General features: G+C 40.4%; 1 protein-coding gene across 9 annotated transcripts in view; it reads right to left on the bottom strand.

Moving 5' to 3' along the window:
- The window catches only part of ZFYVE16 (zinc finger FYVE-type containing 16), a 58,841-nt gene that overhangs the window by 27,256 nt on the left and 10,686 nt on the right, over positions 1–20,899 (bottom strand). For 6 of the 9 annotated variants that reach the window (XR_006290805.1, XR_006290804.1, XM_043546273.1 and 3 more), the window contains exons 2-6: positions 14,557–14,665; positions 12,099–14,347; positions 5,369–5,465; positions 3,613–3,789; positions 1,503–1,654 (exon numbers count right to left, since the gene is read on the bottom strand). Coding sequence is in view for 7 of the 9 variants with exons in the window: in XM_043546273.1 (XP_043402208.1) it covers positions 1,503–1,654; positions 3,613–3,789; positions 5,369–5,465; positions 12,099–14,347; positions 14,557–14,626 (2,745 nt within the window). In the remaining 2 variants the exon portion in view is untranslated. The remainder of the gene's footprint in view (positions 1–1,502; positions 1,655–3,612; positions 3,790–5,368; positions 5,466–12,098; positions 14,348–14,556; positions 14,666–20,899) is intronic. The other 3 variants (XM_043546276.1, XM_007059224.4, XM_043546277.1) reach the window with 1 other exon arrangement.

Raw genomic sequence — 20,899 nt, 5'->3', positions numbered from 1 at the left:
AACTAATTCTCCCTCAAGGTGTATGATGGAATTCAGTGGTTGACTCTTTTGAGCTATTTATTAAGCACTAGACTATTCTGATAAATTGTAAAGGAATTTGTGACAAAATAGATGGAACTATCACAACGAAAGCAGTCAACTTCAGACTAAAGCAAAATGTAGACGATATGCTGAATATACTAAATCTATTACGATAGCCTTGGACAATCGGCAGAAAGATTGCTACTGCATTACTGATGCTGTTGAAATTTGGAAAGAACTTCAAAAGATATTGCAGAAAGCAATACCCAACGACAAAGTTAAACTGCAGGTAGTGAAGAAACGGATTTATTCCACCTCATTGTCTTGCCAATATTTTCAACCCAAGGTCTTAGAGTAGGTGCCTAACCCCTTAAGGAGATGCTGCTATGGCATGGGTATCTTATAATCATCCATCAATCATGCCTACCATGATACGTTTCAGAGCTGGAGGTGAACCATTTGAGCAGACATGTTTACTGATGATGTTTTTAAAGAAGTCACACCACAGAACTGATGGAAGTCACTAAGCACCTGGAACCAGAGTTTGCTGAAGTGCTAAACCAGCTTTTGACAGAAGTAGCAATAGAAAGAATCTTTTTCATTTGGACTAATTCATTCAATGTTGAGAAATCTACTGAGAGTTGAAAAAGCAGGAAAACTTGTGTCTCAACTTACGAATAAAAATAAGGAAGGAGGGGATAAGATTTACCAGTTTTAAAAATCTGAAGAAGTAACTTAGGAGGTTGCTGTCTCATTTTCAAGAGACGTAGGCAAGTAGGAACTTAAGCTCCAGTCAATCACTTTCAATTTGGCATATTTGAAAATTTTCCCAGGCTGACCTGAAATAATCAGTTTAATTCACTGACTATAGTTATTCCCTCTATCCCTTTAATGAATCCTTTAATTGTAAAATATGAAACTTGTTCTGACAAGAGAAGTTTATGTATCTAAAACATTTAAGGTTGTTTTGTTTAATAAGTTTTATATGCTATTTTGTGTTTAATTAAATTCCAGTTACCATCCTAATGCAGCTTGACATGAATAATGAGCAAAAAGTTAATTATCTAAATAAGCAACATATCATCCACGATGTTCTCACACACTAAAAATGTACCATTAAAAATAACTGAAAACGTTAAACTATATAATTGCTTAAATAAATGTATATAGTTACAATGTAATTTCCAAGGTAGCAAAAAAGATGTAACAAATCTAGTGTAAAGGTTCTATTTAGTTGTAATTCAACATGTTTTAATGGTTCTATCAACCAGTGAGAATGTATCTTTCTTTAGAAAATAGCTGAAGTACAAATGAAAAAGTTGATTAAAATTGATGAAATCCAACTGGCCTGAAAGGCGTCAAAGCCACATAACACTGCATTTATGAGGGTGTCATCTTAAATGGGCAAACAAAGCTGTTTAAAGACAATCAACTTTTTATCTACAAAAATCATGAACCAGTGTATACTTTTGAGAATATACCATATGCACCTCTGGTAAGTCAGGGCTTGCTGGACTCAGCTCTTGTGAAGACTTCTTGACTCCAGAAGATAGTTTTGTTGTGTCTGCAACTTCACCATTAGGCAAAATACCATCTGCAAACCAGACTCTCCTCTGTTCTCTGGCGCATAGCCCTAAAATGGGTTAAAAAAAGAATACTAACTTGGTATTACCACAGTTTTCCAGCAGCAAAAGCGTCTGTATGAATTTTGAGGCTTTTTTCCAAATTAAGATTTTACATTAAGCATGTTGGATTTAGTATGAACCATAATTATAGTTCAGAGATTTTTGGAGTGCAAGTGATGCATCTTTCTACATATATTTCTTCAAAACATGGGAATTTTCTGATTTAAAAGTAGTAAAAGTTACTGGAACTAAGCAGTCACCGTACACACAAAACTGGTATTCTCTGCAATCAGTCAAGCAGAACTGTGGCCAAAGATATTCCCACACCAGCAGCAGAAGTAACCAAGCTATACTTAATGCATCAATTCCTAATTAGTTAAAACAGGCTGCTATTTACTTAATCAATTACCTCTCATGTTGGATCATATTAAAGAAGTTCTGTATTAAAATCACAAATGAGTTTGATTCCCCATAGTTTAAATTCCAGGGTATTACTAATTAAGAGGTCTCTTGGTTTTTGGTACTGTTTCTCTCCCTCTGTGTGAAACTTGCAAGCTGCTAATTGTGTTAGTACATCCTAAGACAGAGTCTGTTCTCAAAGCAATACTTTGTAACAACAGAAACAGCACACAGAGACTCCCCGCCCTTTTATTGTAGTTATCTCGCTTTGTTAACAATTGTGATTAAAATAGAGGATGTATGTGGATGGATGCTTGGTGTGGATAACAACTGAATGATCAGGGAGGTGCCAGCCTAAGAATCCAGTGTCCATCGGCCGAAGAAGGTGTCAAGTGGAAACAACTATAGGACCCCCGGAGGGCAGACTGGAATCCACCCAACAGCCTCAAGGATGGGAGAACTGAACAACACGGAGCAGTCAGGAATGTGCCATCTGCTGATTGATTCAGGAACAGCATGATGAAGCAATTCCCATAGACTGGCATAGGAATAGTTTCTAGCGTCCATTTTTATAGGAATTTGACAACTTTGGGGTCTGATTCTGCAAACCAACTTCCAGGAGTGTCAGATGTATATCTGACAAGGCCCTACTCCCTCCTCATGTCCAGGCAACCTGGCTAGTGGCTTGGCATGAAGACCTCTAAGGCTGGTACGTATGATAACAACTTTGCAGGACGTGTGTGTGTGTGCACGCGCGCGTGTGTGAATAAATATGAAATTGAATGGAATGTTATAGCTATAACTAACTGCTTACTATGATTCTTTCTTTCTGTATTCACAATAAATGTGGCATTTTGCCTTTTCCCCTTTTAAGAAGATCCTGCTGGTTTTTATTTTATTGGTATACCACTGAAGTAATACAAGGATGGAAACATACCATGGATACAAGACAATAGTTTATCAACAAAACAATTCATATAACTTACCACTTTTTGTTTTAAAGATACTCTAAGTACATCTAATCTTTTATCAGTGACATTTTTGTAGTAAGCAGAAAAAATTCAGAAGTGTAGTTTACATAAATGAGATGAAAATGTGCTTTATCCATTATCACTTTTCGCCAGAGAATGTTGTGACACCCAACTACTTGCTTTGTTTCAGTATTATTTATCTTCCTGTAGCACCTAGAGGCCCCATCTGAGATCACAGTCCCTTGTACTATACATTGGACATAGTAAGAGACGGTCCCTACCCTGAAAAGCTTACAACCAAACTAGACAAGGTAGGGGTAATACTTCCTTTAGCTATTTTACAGATGAAGAACTAAGACAAAGAAACTGAGTGACTCACCCAAGCTCACGCAGGGAACCTGACTCCAAGTCCAGTATCTTAACCCTAATAGCATCTTTCTTGTCAACCCATAGCCTTTTCTGAATGGCTACACTGATCGACTAAATAAATCTAGCCATTCTGCAAAAGCATCTATTCTGTGTATGTGTTGAAAGAGTATATGCTGAATAGCTTAGAAAATTTAGATAACATTTAAATAATTTTGAGTTGCACTTACCATCAGCACCTGGTTGTTTAAGTACAGAGATAGGTAACAAAAGAGAAGATGAAGGAGAATTAGGTGTGCCAACTGTCTGGGCTTCCTGCAAAGGTGGAACAGTAGAACAATATTCAGAGGAGACACTGGAATTAGGGATAGTACCAGTTGGACTCATCATCCTTTCAAATGCCTGTGCTAAAAGGAAAAATAATGCACTTAGTGTATAAGATCATGCCATTTATTAATGTTTACAGCTGCCTCAAATTTTAAGTTAAATATCCCTGTCTATTTTTCTTCAAAACGTACAAATGGACACTCATTGTACAGCCTTTTGCTTCAGCAATGAGCATACATCAAACCATGTAATTCCTGCAACCACACATGCCTCATTTACAACAAAAACAAAGAGGAGTCCTTGCGGCACCTTAGAGACTAACAAATTTATTTGGGCATAAGCTTTTGTGGGCACTACAAAAAGTAATTTTCCCTCTGTTGATATTCACCCCTTCTTGTCAACTGTTGGGAATGGGCCACATCCACCCTGACTGAATTGGCCTCGTTAGCATTGACCCTCCCCGCCTCCACTTGGTAAGGCAACTCCCATATTTTCATGTGCTGTATATTTATACCTGCCTACTGTATTTTTCACTCCATGAACCTGATGAAGTGGGTTATACCCCACGAAAGCTTATGCCCAAATAAATTTGTTAGTCTCTAAGGTGCCGCAAGGACTCTTCATTGTTTTTGCTGATATAGACTAACACAGCTATCCCTCTGAAACCCATCATTTACAAAAGTAATCAAATGGAGAAGGATATTCACAGAGACTGTAAAAAAAACAGACTAACAATTTCCCAACTTAAGTAGTGCTTCTATGTTCTTCTGTCTATTAATCACAAGTCACGCTAGCTTGATTTCATGCTCAGTTGTGAAAATATTTGTAGAAGTACTGACAAATCCCATATTCTCCATATTGGGAAAGGTAAAGAAGGGTCTATGGTGGAGCTTCAATACCAATCACATTTAGGTGCTTAACTCTTCTATTTACAGGCAGGAGAATATTACAAGTAAAAACAAGCTTTAACTGGGATAATCAAAAAGGAAGAAATTAATCAGATTCATGATAAAAAAACCATAGTAAATAAAACAGGAATGCACTCCTCTTTTATCTTTGTTAAATGTTTCAATACAAGAAATTAGGGCTTCAGTTTGTCACTCTTGTTCCCCATACTAATAATGTCACATCTTCACACAATTTAACCTTCCTCAAAAAGGACTGCACAATCTTGCAAAGCCCATTTATATGAACATATATGACACAAGTGGAGGCATAATAGAGTGGACTAGGGGACACAGTCTTGGAAACAATCTGAGGAAGCCTTCTTCAGGTAAACATAGGTTTAAAATGTCGCTTGCCTCAACACACGCAGTCTTGGGAAAGGAATTACATGCAGTATTTTTGCGATTTAGACTCCGTACCAACCAACCAACCAGCAGCACTCTAGCTGCACTAGAAACCCTATGCCTTTCCATCAAGTATATGCATAATTACAGTGGCTGTGGCAGAGAACAAAGATGGAAGATTGAAGTCACTGACATCTACTAGCCAAGCAAATTTTAATCAACATTTCAATCACTGCCTTAGAAAGGAAATGCTTCCTCCTGGGTGCACAGATTCATCCTTCAGTCCTAAAACAACAATTTTGCTTAACTTTTCTCCTTTGATGAAAAGTAGTAATTACAGGTAAATAAAACCATGATCACAACTTTATACCTTTATTAATAGATTTGTAACAGCCAATGCAGACTCTTGCTTCCTTTTCAGTGTACTGCAGCTTGCACTTCCGATTGCAACAGACACCACAGAACACCTGGGTCAGAACAAAAGCTAGTTTAAACATTTTACGTGGAGATGGTAGTGCCGCCTACAGTTAAGATTGCCTGACACTTCTCATTACAAGACTATTTTTACTTACTTGTATAATTACCAAGCTAACCATTTGAGCTGAAATTTTCCATGCTGGGTGTCTGCCTCATGGTGCAGACATCTCTCAAAATGCAGCGGGGGGAGGGTGAGGGATTTTGCCCTCTCTCATAAATACATTTCCAAAACCATTTTTCATTGAGAAGCTCTACACCCTCATGTTTTGGAGCAGGAATATGAAGTTTAGGAGGGATTGCCTTTATGTCCAGGATGCACTTTTTGCTGTTCCCATGAAAATGCACCTAAATTTGGCCAAATTACAAGCCTTTGAAAGAAAGATTTTAGGTCTCATGAAGGTGGCCACTCCTTAAATGGGGAAAAATGCATTTACTATGACCATAAGAAACCTAGAAAGTGTAGGATGAGAAAAAATGGGTTTGACCTTAATGTAACTTCTGAGCAGATATTACTGCCATGTGGAACTTCAGAGACGTTAAGGATAACCACACCCCAAGACTTAATGGTGCAGAAGACACTGTCAGACAGCAGAGTTCCCAGCCTAAGACTGAGCAAACCTTTTATTCAGTGGCCTAGATACTAAACCCACTTGCATTTTTTTCTTTAGGTCACATGTTAGACTGAAATCCTCCTGGATTGTAAGAAAATGGTCTGAGCCCTTAGAGGACAGGAACTTCATTATCCAGCAGGTTATCTTCCATACTGCTAGGGGAAGTGCATCTAGGTTGAGTGGCAGAATCCCTTCCCTTAATATTGACACACAGGCAGCAAGCAAAGATATTCTCTGGCCATCTGCAGAAGACCTGGATACCAGTGCTGACAAGGTCACAAAGTTGGCTCAATCAAACCTGATCTTCCTTTTGATCCTGGGCATCAGGGGAATGGAACAGAAAGCATATAGAAGATGATGTTGGCTATAGCCCAGCAGAAATGCATCCGAGAAAGAGCTTTTGTCCGTGTGCTCTTGTGTAATACACTTGGTGCTCTGTCCCAACTCAGAGAAATCTATTATTGAGTGACCCTATTCACAAAATACTGCAATAGCCACCACTAGTTTCAAGGGCCACTTGTGTTCATGGTTGATCCTGAATCCTCTTGCTGAGCAAGTGTGCCTTCACATTCACTTTCCCAGCAAGAACAACAGGTGGATTTGGTTCTGGATATACTACATTTACAGTTTTCTTGCCTCTGCAGATAGGAGCTGAGAACGTGCTCCTCCCTGCTTGTTCATTTAACACATGGCCATGGTGTTGTCAAGCACCTGTACTACACATACCTGCAGGAATGGACAAAGGGCTTTAACAGCCCATTACACTACCCTGAGCTCCATTACTCTGATATGGTGTCTGGACTCCAGGTGTTCCTTAGATCATGTATTTTGATATACAACCCAGCCCAGACTGGAAGCATCCAAGGCAACCGTGATGACAGGAAAAGGGAGAGCAAAGGGTTTCCCCTGAAGATTTTGTCCCTGTTTTCCACACAAACTGTTGGGAGCATTGGAGAAGGGATGGTCAATTTCGTCTGTACATTTAGTGAATAACCACCCCACTACCCATGTTCAGATGAGCAAAGGCATAGGTCGATGAGGAATCAAGCTCACTAGTCTACAGAACTGCTTGGTTTGTACCAGTTTTTCCCTGGGACCTGTCAGGGGGTCTTGAATTATGAAAAGTGCTGTAGTAAAAATGTATGTCCTTCAGCTAGTCTGGGATACATCCTGTCTTCTCTTTGATACAGGTGGGAATAAGAAAGGAGAGAATCAGATATCCTTGGCTGGACTGAGAAGGCCAGAGCTGATAGGCAGAACAAGCTTTTCCCTGGTCTGCATCTGTAATATGTCAAACGGGAAACCAGATGTCCCTGGTGAAACTGTTTGCAACTTGAGAGCATTTGCCTACCTCCCCAAGAGTTCCTGAAACTGTCCATTTATCATGCGGGGAAATGGATGAAAGCACCAAATCTATATGTTCCACCAAAGGAATCTCATCACATTCCTCAGATATAGGCAGCTCTTCCAGAAGTTGTGAGGGGTGCAGGGTTAGTATTGGTGTCAGCAAAGAAGGGTGAATCAGTGCCAGGTGAATAGACAGCTGTGAGAGGATCAATGCCAATGGAGAAATGGTGCCAGCACACAGGTCAGTACCGGAGTTGGTCATGGTGCTGCCTAAGTCCCTCATGTGGCCCTACATATAGAACTCAAGAGGGCCCTGCATGAGATGTTTCCATGATGTCTGGATCTGAGGCAAGGGCAAATGTGCAGAGTATCAAGGTCAAGACAGTGGACCTTAAAGGTTCATTTCCAAAAAGGTTGAAAGTCTTTGAGATGGTACCAGACAGAGACCAGAGAATTTGATACAGGAAGAGTCAGGTTGCAGAAAAGCATGTGGTAGACGGTGGGGAGGGGGTCTAGTAGTCTCGATGGTGGACCCCAACTCAGGTCTACAGAGATCGAAGGGGCTACCAGCATCCAGATCAATGAAGGGTCCAAGTTAGTTGATGACAATACACTGGCTCCAGAGGAACTTAAACAGATTACAGCTGTGCCATATGAGAGTTCCCAAGGCCTTCATATGTCAGGAAATATGAAGAATAACGCTTGTTCACTACTGCTTTTACCGTCTTGTAGTGAGATTCTTTGTCTCCTTTCTTTAACCCCAACAGGCATCTGCATGCACTTACTGTGCCAAGACAGAGGTATCAGTGCTGGAGGAAAGGTGTGGCACTGGGCCCAAGGGCAACGGTGTCAGAAGTGGGCACCAAGGTGGGTGCTTCCTACATCACCGCAAACAACATACTTCTTATAGCTCTTACAAGGCTCTTGGCCCAATATGGGCCCAGTAAAGCCTCTGAAGGCTCCAGGGACAAGTCAGGCTATGTACACTGAGCTTTTCTAGGTCACTCTTAATCACAAGAAATTGGTAAATTAGACTAAGACCTAGCTTGACTGGATGAAAGCAGGTTCCATTCATTTTCTGCAGTAACAGTGAAGCAGCTGCGTACATTGTGGGGGAATCTACATCACTCCCACACAAGATCTCACATACCACAGAAGGGGTCAAAGGATATGGTTTTCAAGATGCTTTTGCAGTCACCAGGGACGATATACATCCCACATCTGAGAATACACAGGGCACCTTAGGGTCTCAGTTTGCACATGCTCAGTAGAGACTTGTTAAGAGTTTGGAAGCTAAGTTTTCTGAAAATGCCAACTGTACTGGACATGCTCTAGCCCAGGGCTGCAAGAGCTAAGCAAGACATTAGCCTGGAACACCAACTGCAGATAATGTAGCAACAGGCACAGAAACTAAGAGCAAGAAGACTATTTCTCCTGTGCTCTCAGGCAATGTGGATGAAGAAACAGCTGACTCCAATGCAGAAGAGACCAGAGACAAGCACAGATGGGGGAGAGGGAGTAGATTCGTATAACTAGCTATGGGGAAGGAGAAGACTGGAATTGGCTGGGCAACAAAACTAGGATGGGACTCTGATGGGGAACACTGAGGAAAAAAGACAAACTAGCTAGGCAAGGCGAATGGTACGAGGTATGGGGGGAGACTACTTAGACATGAGTAGGTTGGAAGGGACAGACACAGAATGGGTCAGGCTTGGGGTAAAGACCAGGGGTAGGAGGATCTGTGACCACTAGAGAACATAGTCCTCCAGAACTTCAAATGGAACCCAACATTCCCAAATCTCAACATACGTCTGTCATCAGCAAAACAGCTGTGAAACCTACCACCAAAATGAGTGTTCATCCTCTTTTAGTGTCTGGTTCACATACCAGATAACAATCTGTTACCATGAGCCCAAGTGGCAGATGTCTGTGCTGTGGATCTAACGGTTCCAACCCTGTTACTCAACCCTGTGTTGTCAATATAAATCTATGAAATAACTTTTTTTTTCAATTTTCCTTTTAAAGAAGCTACAAACAAAATTATACACAAAAAGATGTGAAAAAATTAAGTTTGTAATGTCAAGTACTCAAAAGTTAGGCAATGTCAAAATTAATACTGCCCACAAACTCACACAGTCCCCCTACGAGTATGCATTATGATACAATCGCCATTACATAATCAGATACTTTTTTTTTTTCTAAAACAGGACTCCTGTCTCAGACACAGCACAAGGTAGAACTGCTCAGAGGATGAAACAGGGTTGCGTAATGAAGGTGGTGTGTGTATACCCCTGTGTCATTTGCTACAGAATTTAGAAGGTGTGGAGTGAATAAGGCTGGGGACAGCAGGAAGAGAAAAAGGTGGTCTCACGGTTAAGGCAGTTGAATGATCCTCTGGAAAACCGGATTCTCTCTCTGCCTCTGCCATAGAGTTTCCATGTGATTCTGGACAACTTGTTAAATCCAACTGCTCACAGGTGGTCACTAACTAAGCACCTGGGGTAGGATATGCAGAAGTGCTAAACACTCCGCTCTAAAGAGAATCTATGGGAGATGTACTTTGAACATGCAAAATGGTAAAAATAACATGTTAAGTGCTTCGAAAAAAATCAGGCGCTAGGCATCTCAAAGCAGTCACCCAAAATCAGTGTACACTGTTGACCTTAATCTCTGTTTTACACACAGAGGAACCTGTGGCACAGTCATAATACTGTCACCTGACTGGAGTGAGGTGAAAATAAAATGTATTCCTATTTGTGAAGCACTCCAATAGTGATGGAGCGCCACAGAAAAGCCTATGAGGAAGTTAATTATATATTCAGAGCAGGCTTTAAATGATGTGCAGTAAATAAGGTATGGGGCCACACACTGAATCAGGATAAAATAAAAAACTAAATAGCAGCTTGCTGCTCATTAAGCACTATTCATCTTCTGCATTGAATGAGGCAGGGGTCCTTAGTAAAAAATAGTATGTGATCATATAATTAAAGTCTGAGACTACTGTAATGTATATGCACTAAGACTCAAATTAATGCTGCACAGGTTTAGACTAAGCTCCTCGGGGCAGGGATCTTTTGTTCTGTGTTTGCACAGCACCTAGCACAGTGGGATCCTCGTTCAGAACTAGGGCTCCTACGTGTTATGATAATATCCTTAATTCTAGCATTTCTTAACTTTGCAGTGCTTGAGTTTGCAGTCTTAATATTCTTTTAACTAAGTGATTTTGTGTAATATATTAGCTCCACAGCCCATCACTGACATACAGTGGAAAATAAATAGCAACTGAAAATAGCAAATCTTATTCATTATACTGACCACTTTAAAGATTACCACAATCAAGAATAATTATGAGTTGTCTTCCCCACATTCCCTGCACTTTCTCAGATTTCATTAAGATTTGAAATACTAAGATTTATTATTCCATCATTTAGAACAGGGGTGGGCAAACTTTTTCGCCCGAGGGCCACATCGGGGTTGCAAAACTATAAGGAGGGTCGGGTAGGGAAGGCTGTGTCTCCCCAAACAGCCTGGCCCCCACCTCCATCTGCCCTCTCCCACTTCCCGCCCCCTGACTGCCCCCCTCAGAACCCCCAACCCATCCAACCCCCCTGCTCCTTATCCCCTGACCGCCCCCTCTCGGGACCACCGCCCCTAACTGCCCCCCAGCACCCCACCCTCATCCAACTGCCTCTGCCCCGACCCCTATCCACACCCCTGCCCCCGACAGGCCCCGTGGGACTCCCATGCCTATCCAACCCCGCCTGTTCCCCATCCCGACTGGCCCGACCCCTATCCACACCCCCGACCCCTAACAGGCCCCCGGGGACTCCCACACCTATCCAGTCCCCTGCGTTCCACGTTCCCTGACTGCCCCCCACAGAACCTCTGCCCCATCCAACTGCCCCTTGCTCCGTCCCCCGACTGCCCCCAGGGACCCCCCCCACTCACCATGCCGGAGTCAGCTGCGCCACCACGCTGCCCAGCAGGAGCAGCGGGCCAGGGCACTGCCCATGTAGCGGCATAGCTGCAGAGGAGGGGCAACAGCGAGGGAGGGGCCGGGGACTAGCCTCCCCAGCTGGGAGCTGAGGGGCCGGGCAGGGTGATCCCCTGGGCCGGATGCAGCCCACAGGCCGTAGTTTACCCACCTCTGATTTAGAAGGTAGAGAAAAACTTTGGATAGCCAATGAAAAAACACCTCAGTAATCAGCTTAAGTTGGTCAATAATAGGTCATAGGGCAAGATTTTTCACCTCAACTGTATTTTCACAGTAAAATCTTATATCTTTGCTTAATATTCAGTGATTGTCAAATACTAAGTGAGTCATCTGTAACTCTTTATAAACTATAAAACTATATAGAGTTAAATTTAATTCAAAAGTTTCCTAATGAAAGGTTGGTAGAGCCTAAAAAAGTAGCACTAAATATCAGGCAAAGGAAGGAAAAACTAAGTCAGAGTGGTCTTATTAGATTGAAAACCATTGTGTTATGGCATCATATTTTTCATTTGAGGACCCCTAAAGAATTTTGAATGGAGATGCAGACCCCTTTGGAAACTTTAGACAGTTTGCCGACCCCCAAGGGTCCATGGACCACAGGTTGAAAACCCCTGCTGTAACACAATACATGGGCAAAACAATGTAATGCAAAGCATTTTCTCATAACTTACTTTCCCACATGCACGACAGTGGTGTCTTCTTTTTGTAAACGTGAACTTGACTTGGCAGTTCATGCAGTTGGGTGCCTCTGAATCGGGAACCCAGGGTGGCTGTTTTAGTCCCAGAACTAGAGGTTCTTTACCAAGTTCTACACTTGCAGGCACACAACTTCCGCCTGCTTCCAAGGAGTTTTCTGTATCAGATGGATTACATTTGGAGCTTATATCAGTACTAGTTTTGGTTTCTGAGAGAGAGGCCTTTGGCGGTAAAGAATTCACTTCCTGGAATTCAGTCCTAGGCATATCTGGCTTGCTGAACTCTCTCTCAATTACAGTTCTTTGAGAAAGATTAAGCAACTGTTTAGGTCTAGCACCTCCAATATGTACATTCTGATGGCTAAGAGTAGGGACAGGTACTTCAATACGAGTCTCAGTTATATGGTTAGAGGCCTCTTGTTGAATAGGATATGTACTTTTTTCTGGGGGAGACTCCAATTTATATTCAATATCAGCTATTCTACAAGTACTATTAATACTGGAAATCTCTCCAATCTCCTCCAGTTTTGCTTTTGTTTGTGAATCATTGACCTTTCTGAAATCCAGGTTGTTTGCCTGATTTGCATCAGGCTCCAGCAGGTCGTCCATGCCTTCTTCAAAGGGCTGTGAATTATTGGGCTGAAGACTCTGTCCAGATAAGAAGGCATCAAGCTCAGCATCACTAATCAGTGAATCACTTTCAATTAAGTATTCCTCAATAGTTAAGTCAGCTAAAACTGGACAAGTAATACTTTGATCATGACTGTCAACTGGCTGAATACCATCACTGCACAGTTCAATTTTAGCTTCTCCAACAGGGCCAGCAGCAGCAGCGTGCATTTGGGGAGAATCACCTTTATTAATTTTGTTGTCAGATTCCCTCTTCTTTCCATCTATAGTTATAGCTTCTTCTACAAAGCATTGGTTGATTTGGTTTAGATATCCTTCCTGTTCAGAAGGTTTCATCTTTCCAGAGGATTCCATACTGGGGAATCCATGCTTAGATTTTCCTGCATGCATAGTCACAGTATCACTGATGACATCTGCTTTTTCATTCTGAGGTATATGATCACTTTTGTCTTCTGTTACAACTAATGAACCACATATGGATACAGCAAGTGGAAGACATGACAATGAGGTTTGGATATCTTCAGCAGTTACATGTGAATTTGAAACACTGTGCAATATTTCATTGGTATTAAGTTCTGGACTGCACATGTTTTCTTCTGCACTTTTCATCTTATCTAGTACTACTCTATCCTCTATTTGAGATGAAGAGTCTGGTATAACACACTTTCCAGATAATTTTAAACTGTTTTTGTGTAATTCAGAACTCTTTGGCAGATCAGAAGGCAAGGATTCCCCATTACCGTCATCTTTTGAATCTACATTGTCATTAACACTCTCTTCAGGTGCCTCTTGACTTATCATACAGCACTGACTTTCATCTTTTAATGATTCACAAGGCAGCTTTTCAATGGTTGTGTCATCTTTGGAACTGAGAGCTTTTGGGCTCTGTGATGTTACAAAGGCAGATGTAGCGTTAAGGCCTGTAATTTGTTCCAGCTGATCAAATATCTGAATATCCTTTAAAGTTTCTGTCCTATTTTGACCATCACATGAATCGGAGAGCTTTGCTTTACCACGATTGTGTGTTTTAAAATCCAACTGGCTCAACTCTTTTGTTGCAACATGTCCTGCATCTTGTGGTGTTGTGTCCCCACCATTCTGTTGTTCTGTGCCTGAAACACCACTGAAAGCTACTGACAAACTACAAACTGTAGCTGGTACTAAAGATAAATCAAAGCCAACCAAAGAATTCTCATTGCACTGGAAGTCATCTGGCTGCAGCTTCTCAATATCTTCATGATTACTCGTTGAATGGATCAAATTACCTGTGTCACTGATGAGATCACATACAGGTATACTACACCTCCCCAGGCTCAAAGGCTGAATTTCATTTGAGGCACCACCATCCACAGTAGACAGAAGATCAAGTCCAGTAACATTTTTCTCATTTTGTGCTGAGGAATTCAGTTCAAACTTTGCTGTATTTGTTATAGCCTGACTGGCTAGAGAGAATTCTTCTGACATACTACAACTGCTAACATATTCTTGCACTTTTGGTATGAGGAATACAGGTTGTAAGCAATCCAATTCTGAAGAGACTGAATGCTGTATTGAATCACACTGGTTTGCAGCTGTTCTGTAGCAGTCAAGTTCATCTATTTAAAAACAAAAAGGGATCAAAAGCAAAGTTTATAAAACTGGTTCCTCAAACGGCACTCCCACCTCACTAAAGCTTTCTTCAAACAAAAAAACACCACTTAAGAACAGACAAAATTATTTTCACTTCCTCTTGGTCTTAACCATTTAAGTTTGTTTTCCTCATACAGAAAGAAAAAAAAAAAAGTAGCACAAAGATCCAACTAACCTGTATTTTGCTCAAATTCATCAAGTAGTTTGTCCAAGTCACAGACTGCTGCTTTAAAGTAATTGTCCATTCTAGTTATGGCTCTAGTGAAATTTTAGCCCTCTTGTACCTATAAAGAAGAATGTGCTGTTTTATTTATTCAAAGGATTGGGTAGCAAACAGTTTACAGAATCCTAAAAATTTTCATAAAAATGCTCTTTTGAGAATGAGAACAGTTTTATATTTTACAATGAAATATTTTCTTGCAAATTTTAGAATAGCCCCTTGCCATCTCCCCATATACAGAATCCAAGATTATAAACACTGCATTGTAAAATCTTTATGTTCAATGTGTTCTCAGGAATCTTCACAACGAAACAAAGGGATTTAAATAGCCTTGCCAAAACTGAATCATTTGAAGGTATGTGCTGTACTGTCACAATTTCATAGTTTCAAAGAGTTTAGGGTAGGAATGAACCACAAAGAACAGACACCACTTGATCATCTAGTCTGACCTCCTGTATATCTCAGGCTACTAAATTTCACCAAGTAACCCTTATATTGAATCCAAAAACTTCAGATCAAACCATTTCAGTTCTCAGGGAGCTAACCTGAGGCGCACCACAGGCAGAAGACAGGAGAAACTGGAGGTGCCACCAATGCCCTAAGGAAGGGAGGTGGAGGGGGGCGGGGAGAACAGAATTCAACTGGCCAATTGTATACTGAGTAGGAAAATTCCCTCCCGATCCCTGAAAGTGACCAGCTGAAACCCTGAAGCATGATATTTGATTACAGTCAACGTATTAGTGCAGGCTGCAAGTATTATGAGTATGCATAGGGCAATGCAGAGCTTCTTGTTCTCTCTATGGCACATTAAGGGAAGAAATGAACAGGGGGAGTCAAAGACTGCAAAGCCTGACTCCTGACCACCTACAGAACACAGAATTCCTCCCAGAACTGGATTAAAGTATATTTTTTAGAAAGATTTCTAATCTAATTTTAATGATTCCAAGTGAGGGTGAATCTATTACCTCCCCCAACAAAGTGTTCCAATGCTTAATTACCCTCACAGCTAGGAAGTTGCATCCTATTTCAAGGATGAAGTTGTCCAACTTCAACATCCAGCCACTGGATCTTGTTATGCCTTTGTCTGCAAGACTGAAAATCCACTTACTATCAGATATCTTTTTCACCTGTATATACCTGTGCACAGTGATTATGTCACGTCTCAAACTGAGTAAATTGAGCTCCTTTGGTGTTGTGTTGCAAGGCTTGTTTGCCAGTCCTGGATTATTTTTGTAGGCCTCCTAACTCTTTCCAGTATTTCCATATCGTTTTCTGGAAGTGTGGATGTCAGAACAGTACACAGTATTCTAGCAGCAGTGTTACCTATGCTGTGTACAGAAACAAGATCACTTCCTTATTTCTACCTAATATTCCCTTTTTATACATCCAGAGATCACACTGGCCCTTTTTTGCTGCAGCATTGCACTGAACGCTCATGCTGAGAGCGATCTACAATCATCCCTAAGACCTTCTATGAGTCACTGCTTTCCAAGACAGAGGTATAGCCACCGTTCTATGTTCCCAGATATATTACTTGCATTTACCTGTATTAAAACCACATTTTGGATTGTGATCATTTAACCAGGCTATTCACATCACTCTGTAACATAAACCATGTCCTTTTTGTTGTTTAGTATTCTACCAATCTTAGTGTTCTCTACCAACTTTACCAGCAAAGATTTTATAATTAAATGGAAGTTTGTATTAGAAGGAGGAGGAAAATGAAATGCAACTGTTATTTAGATTTATACACTTCAGTGCCTTCTGCAAATGTGTATGTGCACAGGCAAGAATCACCAACTCAATTATGTTTGAGTACAGTAACTAAGAAACTTTCTGAATACATAGTGTCTCCTTTGGGTTACTATACTCCCAGCCATGCATTAGTCACTCCAACTGACCTACAGTCTTTAGTGGGCTGTGTGACTTGTCAACTAAACTCTTTATTTGCCTATAAAATAGGCATAGCATAGACAGCAGTAGTGCAAGCTTTCCAAATTGTTTTAACCCTATTCCTCGTCTCTTTTCCTTGCCCACTCATTCAATCATCTGCCTCTGTACCTAACACCGCAAAAAAAATGACAACCAGTTACAAAATAAACCACCACATTTGATATGTGGTCTCCTGGCAAGTGAGAACTTGATAGACCACAAATTCATTTCATATAGGCAATAAAGAGCCTTCTGATGGCAACAATAATGATTTGGGGCACAAAGCTTATCATTTTATTAATATCTTGAGAAATGTAGTCCAAGACAAAACTACTTGAAGTATTATTTTATGTTCTGCCTGCTTTAGTTATTCTATGCATAAAGAAAGTTACAAGCATTGACAGAAAAATGACGTTACGAATACTAGACAGGTGGGCCTAGGTGGACACAGGGCCTTCTTCTACCCCCAAGTCAGTTTTCAATAGTGACCATTAACTTATTCCTTTTCATGATAAATTATTTCACTAGACCACTCTGCACAAATAAGACTTTTAGAAACATTATATAAAAAGAAAACTGTAGTGTAAACAGTCATTTTAGAAGCTACCACTTCATATTTAGAACTTGTATTAGAGCTGAGAACCTGTACACTTGCTTTTAGTCTTGTCACAAACAATTTTTTCCTCTTATAAGAAGGGATATAAATTAACAGACCTACAGGCATGAGCCCACCACTAACTGATGCGGGTTAGGCACAAACTTCTTCCAAGGATAGGTTATTCTATAGTTGTCCACTGTGGGGTTTCTTGTACCTTACTCTGAAACACCTCATACTGGCCACTAGGAAAGAGGATACTGGACCAGAACTCTGGTCAGATCCAATATGGCAATTCTTATATTTCTATACTATTAAACCTTCAAAAATAAAATATTAACAATGCCTTAAAACATTACTTAAAAATTTACTTTTATATGCACAATAAAAATTACTGAAGAGCTTTATGAACATTGACTTTCAATATCAAAGTTTAGAGTGTCAATATTATGCAACACCGAACACTGCAACCCACATACAAAAACCTTGTAATTCAGACAGATGATGTCATCTATGAATTATGAGTAAAGTAATTATATTCAAGCTGCAGAATGGGGAAACTGTTGGAAAGAGACAAGACAAATTATCTGAATTTTATTTTAATTTTCTTCTGGGGCTCTAGTCAATATATTAGCCACTCAGGCTTCAGTCTCCAGGATTAGGCTCCAGAAAACTCTGTCAGTGGAATTACAGCCCTATAACTAAATTACCCATTTACTGTAAATGATTACATGATCATTTTTTATTATATATCTTAAAATACTGTAAGCAAAGTATCTAATTGCACCGCTCCTGATGTTCAACATTTAGAGTATTTTAAAAGGCAAGACAGGACTAGATAGCTTTAAGCAACTGTTTTATCTTTTATTAGAACTTGCATTTGTGTTTCTGTGACAAAAAGATATTTAGGAAAAAAAATTAAAATCTTATCACTGAACTTTTTACAGCTCAGCCCAATATTCATATTAAATAGAAATGAAACAACAAATAAGATGTTTTTCATTAATGGCTGCTTACCTCCTGAAGAAAGATTAATAGGATTTATACATTTTACTGATTACAAACATTTAAGGGGGTACTGAGGCAGAGTGAAGAGATTGACAAAGATTTGCCTGAGAAATCCTTTAATCTCACACTGAGCCCCATGAACCTCAATCTGTATTTTTTCTTAGGGCATAAACCTCTCTGGGCCAGGGACTGTCCTCCTTTGTATTTGGACAGCACCAGGCATAAAAAGGACCTGACCCTTATTGATGCTCCTTGACACTACCAGAAAAGAAACAAATATTTATCCTTAATCAGTTGTGGAAGACTGTTGCTGAACACAACATAACACACCCCCTCCCTCAGGGGGCTGAATGCATTATAACTTTGGGTCACGCCTAGCCTCCACCAAAACGGGTTGAAAGAGACAGAAAGACTCTGGGAGGACAAAAGGCTGCCTGACCTGGGGAGGGGAGATTTGCAGTAGATATGCATGTGGATTTTTTTTGGGGGGGGGGGGGGGGGGGGGGGAGCCTGTATAACAAGTCCCACGTGTATTGAAGTTGTGAGGAGCCTGCAGGTGTAGATGGATTCTGCCTGTGTTTGTGTACTTGCTTGATTATGAAAAGAACACTGTAGAGAGAAAGATTGTAGGAGCGTTGAAAAGCACATGTAGTTTGTGACTAGGGAAGAAGCGGATGAAAGTTTTTGGTGGGGCCAGGGGAGACCCAATGCTAGGTGAAATCCTGGGGACAATACAGAGAAATCGGGAACTGAGAATACAAGATAAGAAAGGAGTAAAAGAGGATCAGGGAAGAAACTAGAAACTTGGCAGAAGGAAGACGAGCACACAACACAGGAGAAGACAAACAAGAAAAGGACATTAAGGGGAGAAAATAGACTGAAAAGAGAAAAATATCAGACAACAGAAGAAAGGAAAAATTAGAGGTAAGGGAAAAGAACACAGAATGGAGATAAAGTAAATTTTTACTTAACAGAAAGGGTGGGTGCAAAGTGAGGCAATAACCAACCAAGTTTTATTTATTTTAAGGGATGGCTCAAGTATGCTATAAGAACAGAAATTCACAAGAGCCAGCACCAGCTGTTTAGGTTGCCTGTCTCCCAATTTTATCTTTAGGTCAAAACAAAATTCTCTCTCCTAGTTTCCCCACAACTGTTTTCTGTAGTTGCTTCTACAAGCATCCCAGTTTTTGAAAAATATGGTGGTCACTTTATAGATGACAAAAAAAACAGGAGTACTTGTGGCATCTTAGAGACTAACAAATTGACAAAGATGACAGTCCTCCAAAGAAAACCCAACTGTTGCAGAAAGTTGTGCTGGCAATTCATTATTGGGTGGTCTTTCCTTTAAGCCAGTACTAAACTCCCAGCATGACACTGGGCAAGACGATGCGGGGGTCAGAGGCTGGAGCTATATTATATGGCTGGAGATGTTTTTAAGATGAGAAATTAGTCTGCGGCCCTCACTACTCCTGATCAATTCCATGACATCTTAAAAAGAGAGGGGGCATTAACTCCAGTGCCCAAATTGTAACTAAAATAATTACATTCTGAGTATAGAAGTTCTCCCTACCTTTTGAATCAGAGATTCCCCCCACACACACACAATTTCCCCTCCTAAAAAACATGTGTCGTGCTGTCAGAACCAAACAGATGGCACACTTCATCCCAGAGGTGGCTAAATGATCATATACTACTCTATGTCAGCATATGGCATTTCCTAGTGATGTATTTAGTGGCATCAATATTTCATGACACAAAATAATTTAACTTTTATAGCACCCATAACAATTGCCTGACTGTTTGTGGTAAGCAACCACAAGACGCTGTGTATGAATTATTTGTATTTTTATTCTCCTAAAAAACCTTTACACTTTTTTATTATTCGTAATGAACAGGGCACGTAGGCACAAGAAGACTTTTTGTTTAGGACAAGGATGGTAAAGGCTCCTCCTGACTGTTCAAAGGAGACAAAAACCATTTTGAAAAAAATGAAACCTGCTTCTCAAGAGCAAGATCCTTACATTTTATTTACCAAGACAAATGACTGGTATGGGAGCACGTGAACACAGATGGATAGACAGGGTGTTCAATTTCAGGGTAAAAAGCAAGTCTGATGTGTTAGGTTCTTTACGAATGCTTACGGTTTCATGTTAGCATAAGCTTAGAATCTGGACTCCAATACTGACTTCCAACCACTATTTTACATTTGTGTTATTCAGCAATTAGGGGATAAAGATGCCCTAGAGAGTTAGTTTTTCAATAACATTTTATTTTTCTTAAAGATACCATACTTATACTATATGCTATACATTATTTCAATAACCAGAGATGTTTCTTTTTAAAAAAATATTTTATACTATTTGAAGGTTATGAAAAAAATCTCACTTTTCTTCTGGTCCTTCAAGAGTCTATATCCAAAAGTCTGAGAGAACATATAGCACCATTCTGCTCTGTGACATTTGATACCCTTTCAAAAGGTAGTGCTTTCACAATGTGTTGCCTGAACGCTAGCATGACGCCACTTTTCAAAGCAAAAAGTTTCACACAATAGGGATTGCATGTTAGGTTGCAGGAGTTCAAGTAACATTCAAGGTACGTCTATACTGCAATAAAAAACCCATAGCACCAGGGATTGGGCTGTGAGACTATAAAATTGTAAAATAGCCATTCAGGTTTGGACTGAAACCCAGGCTCTGAGACCCTGTCCTCTTGCAGAGTTTCTGAACATCTACACAGCAATTTTATAACCCCACAGGCTCCCCC

Source organism: Chelonia mydas, chromosome 5 (genome assembly GCF_015237465.2).
Source record: "Chelonia mydas isolate rCheMyd1 chromosome 5, rCheMyd1.pri.v2, whole genome shotgun sequence".
NCBI lineage: Eukaryota > Metazoa > Chordata > Testudines > Cheloniidae > Chelonia > Chelonia mydas.
The sequence above is the reverse complement of the archived record's forward strand: the minus strand, read 5'-3'. Positions and strand labels throughout refer to the sequence as shown.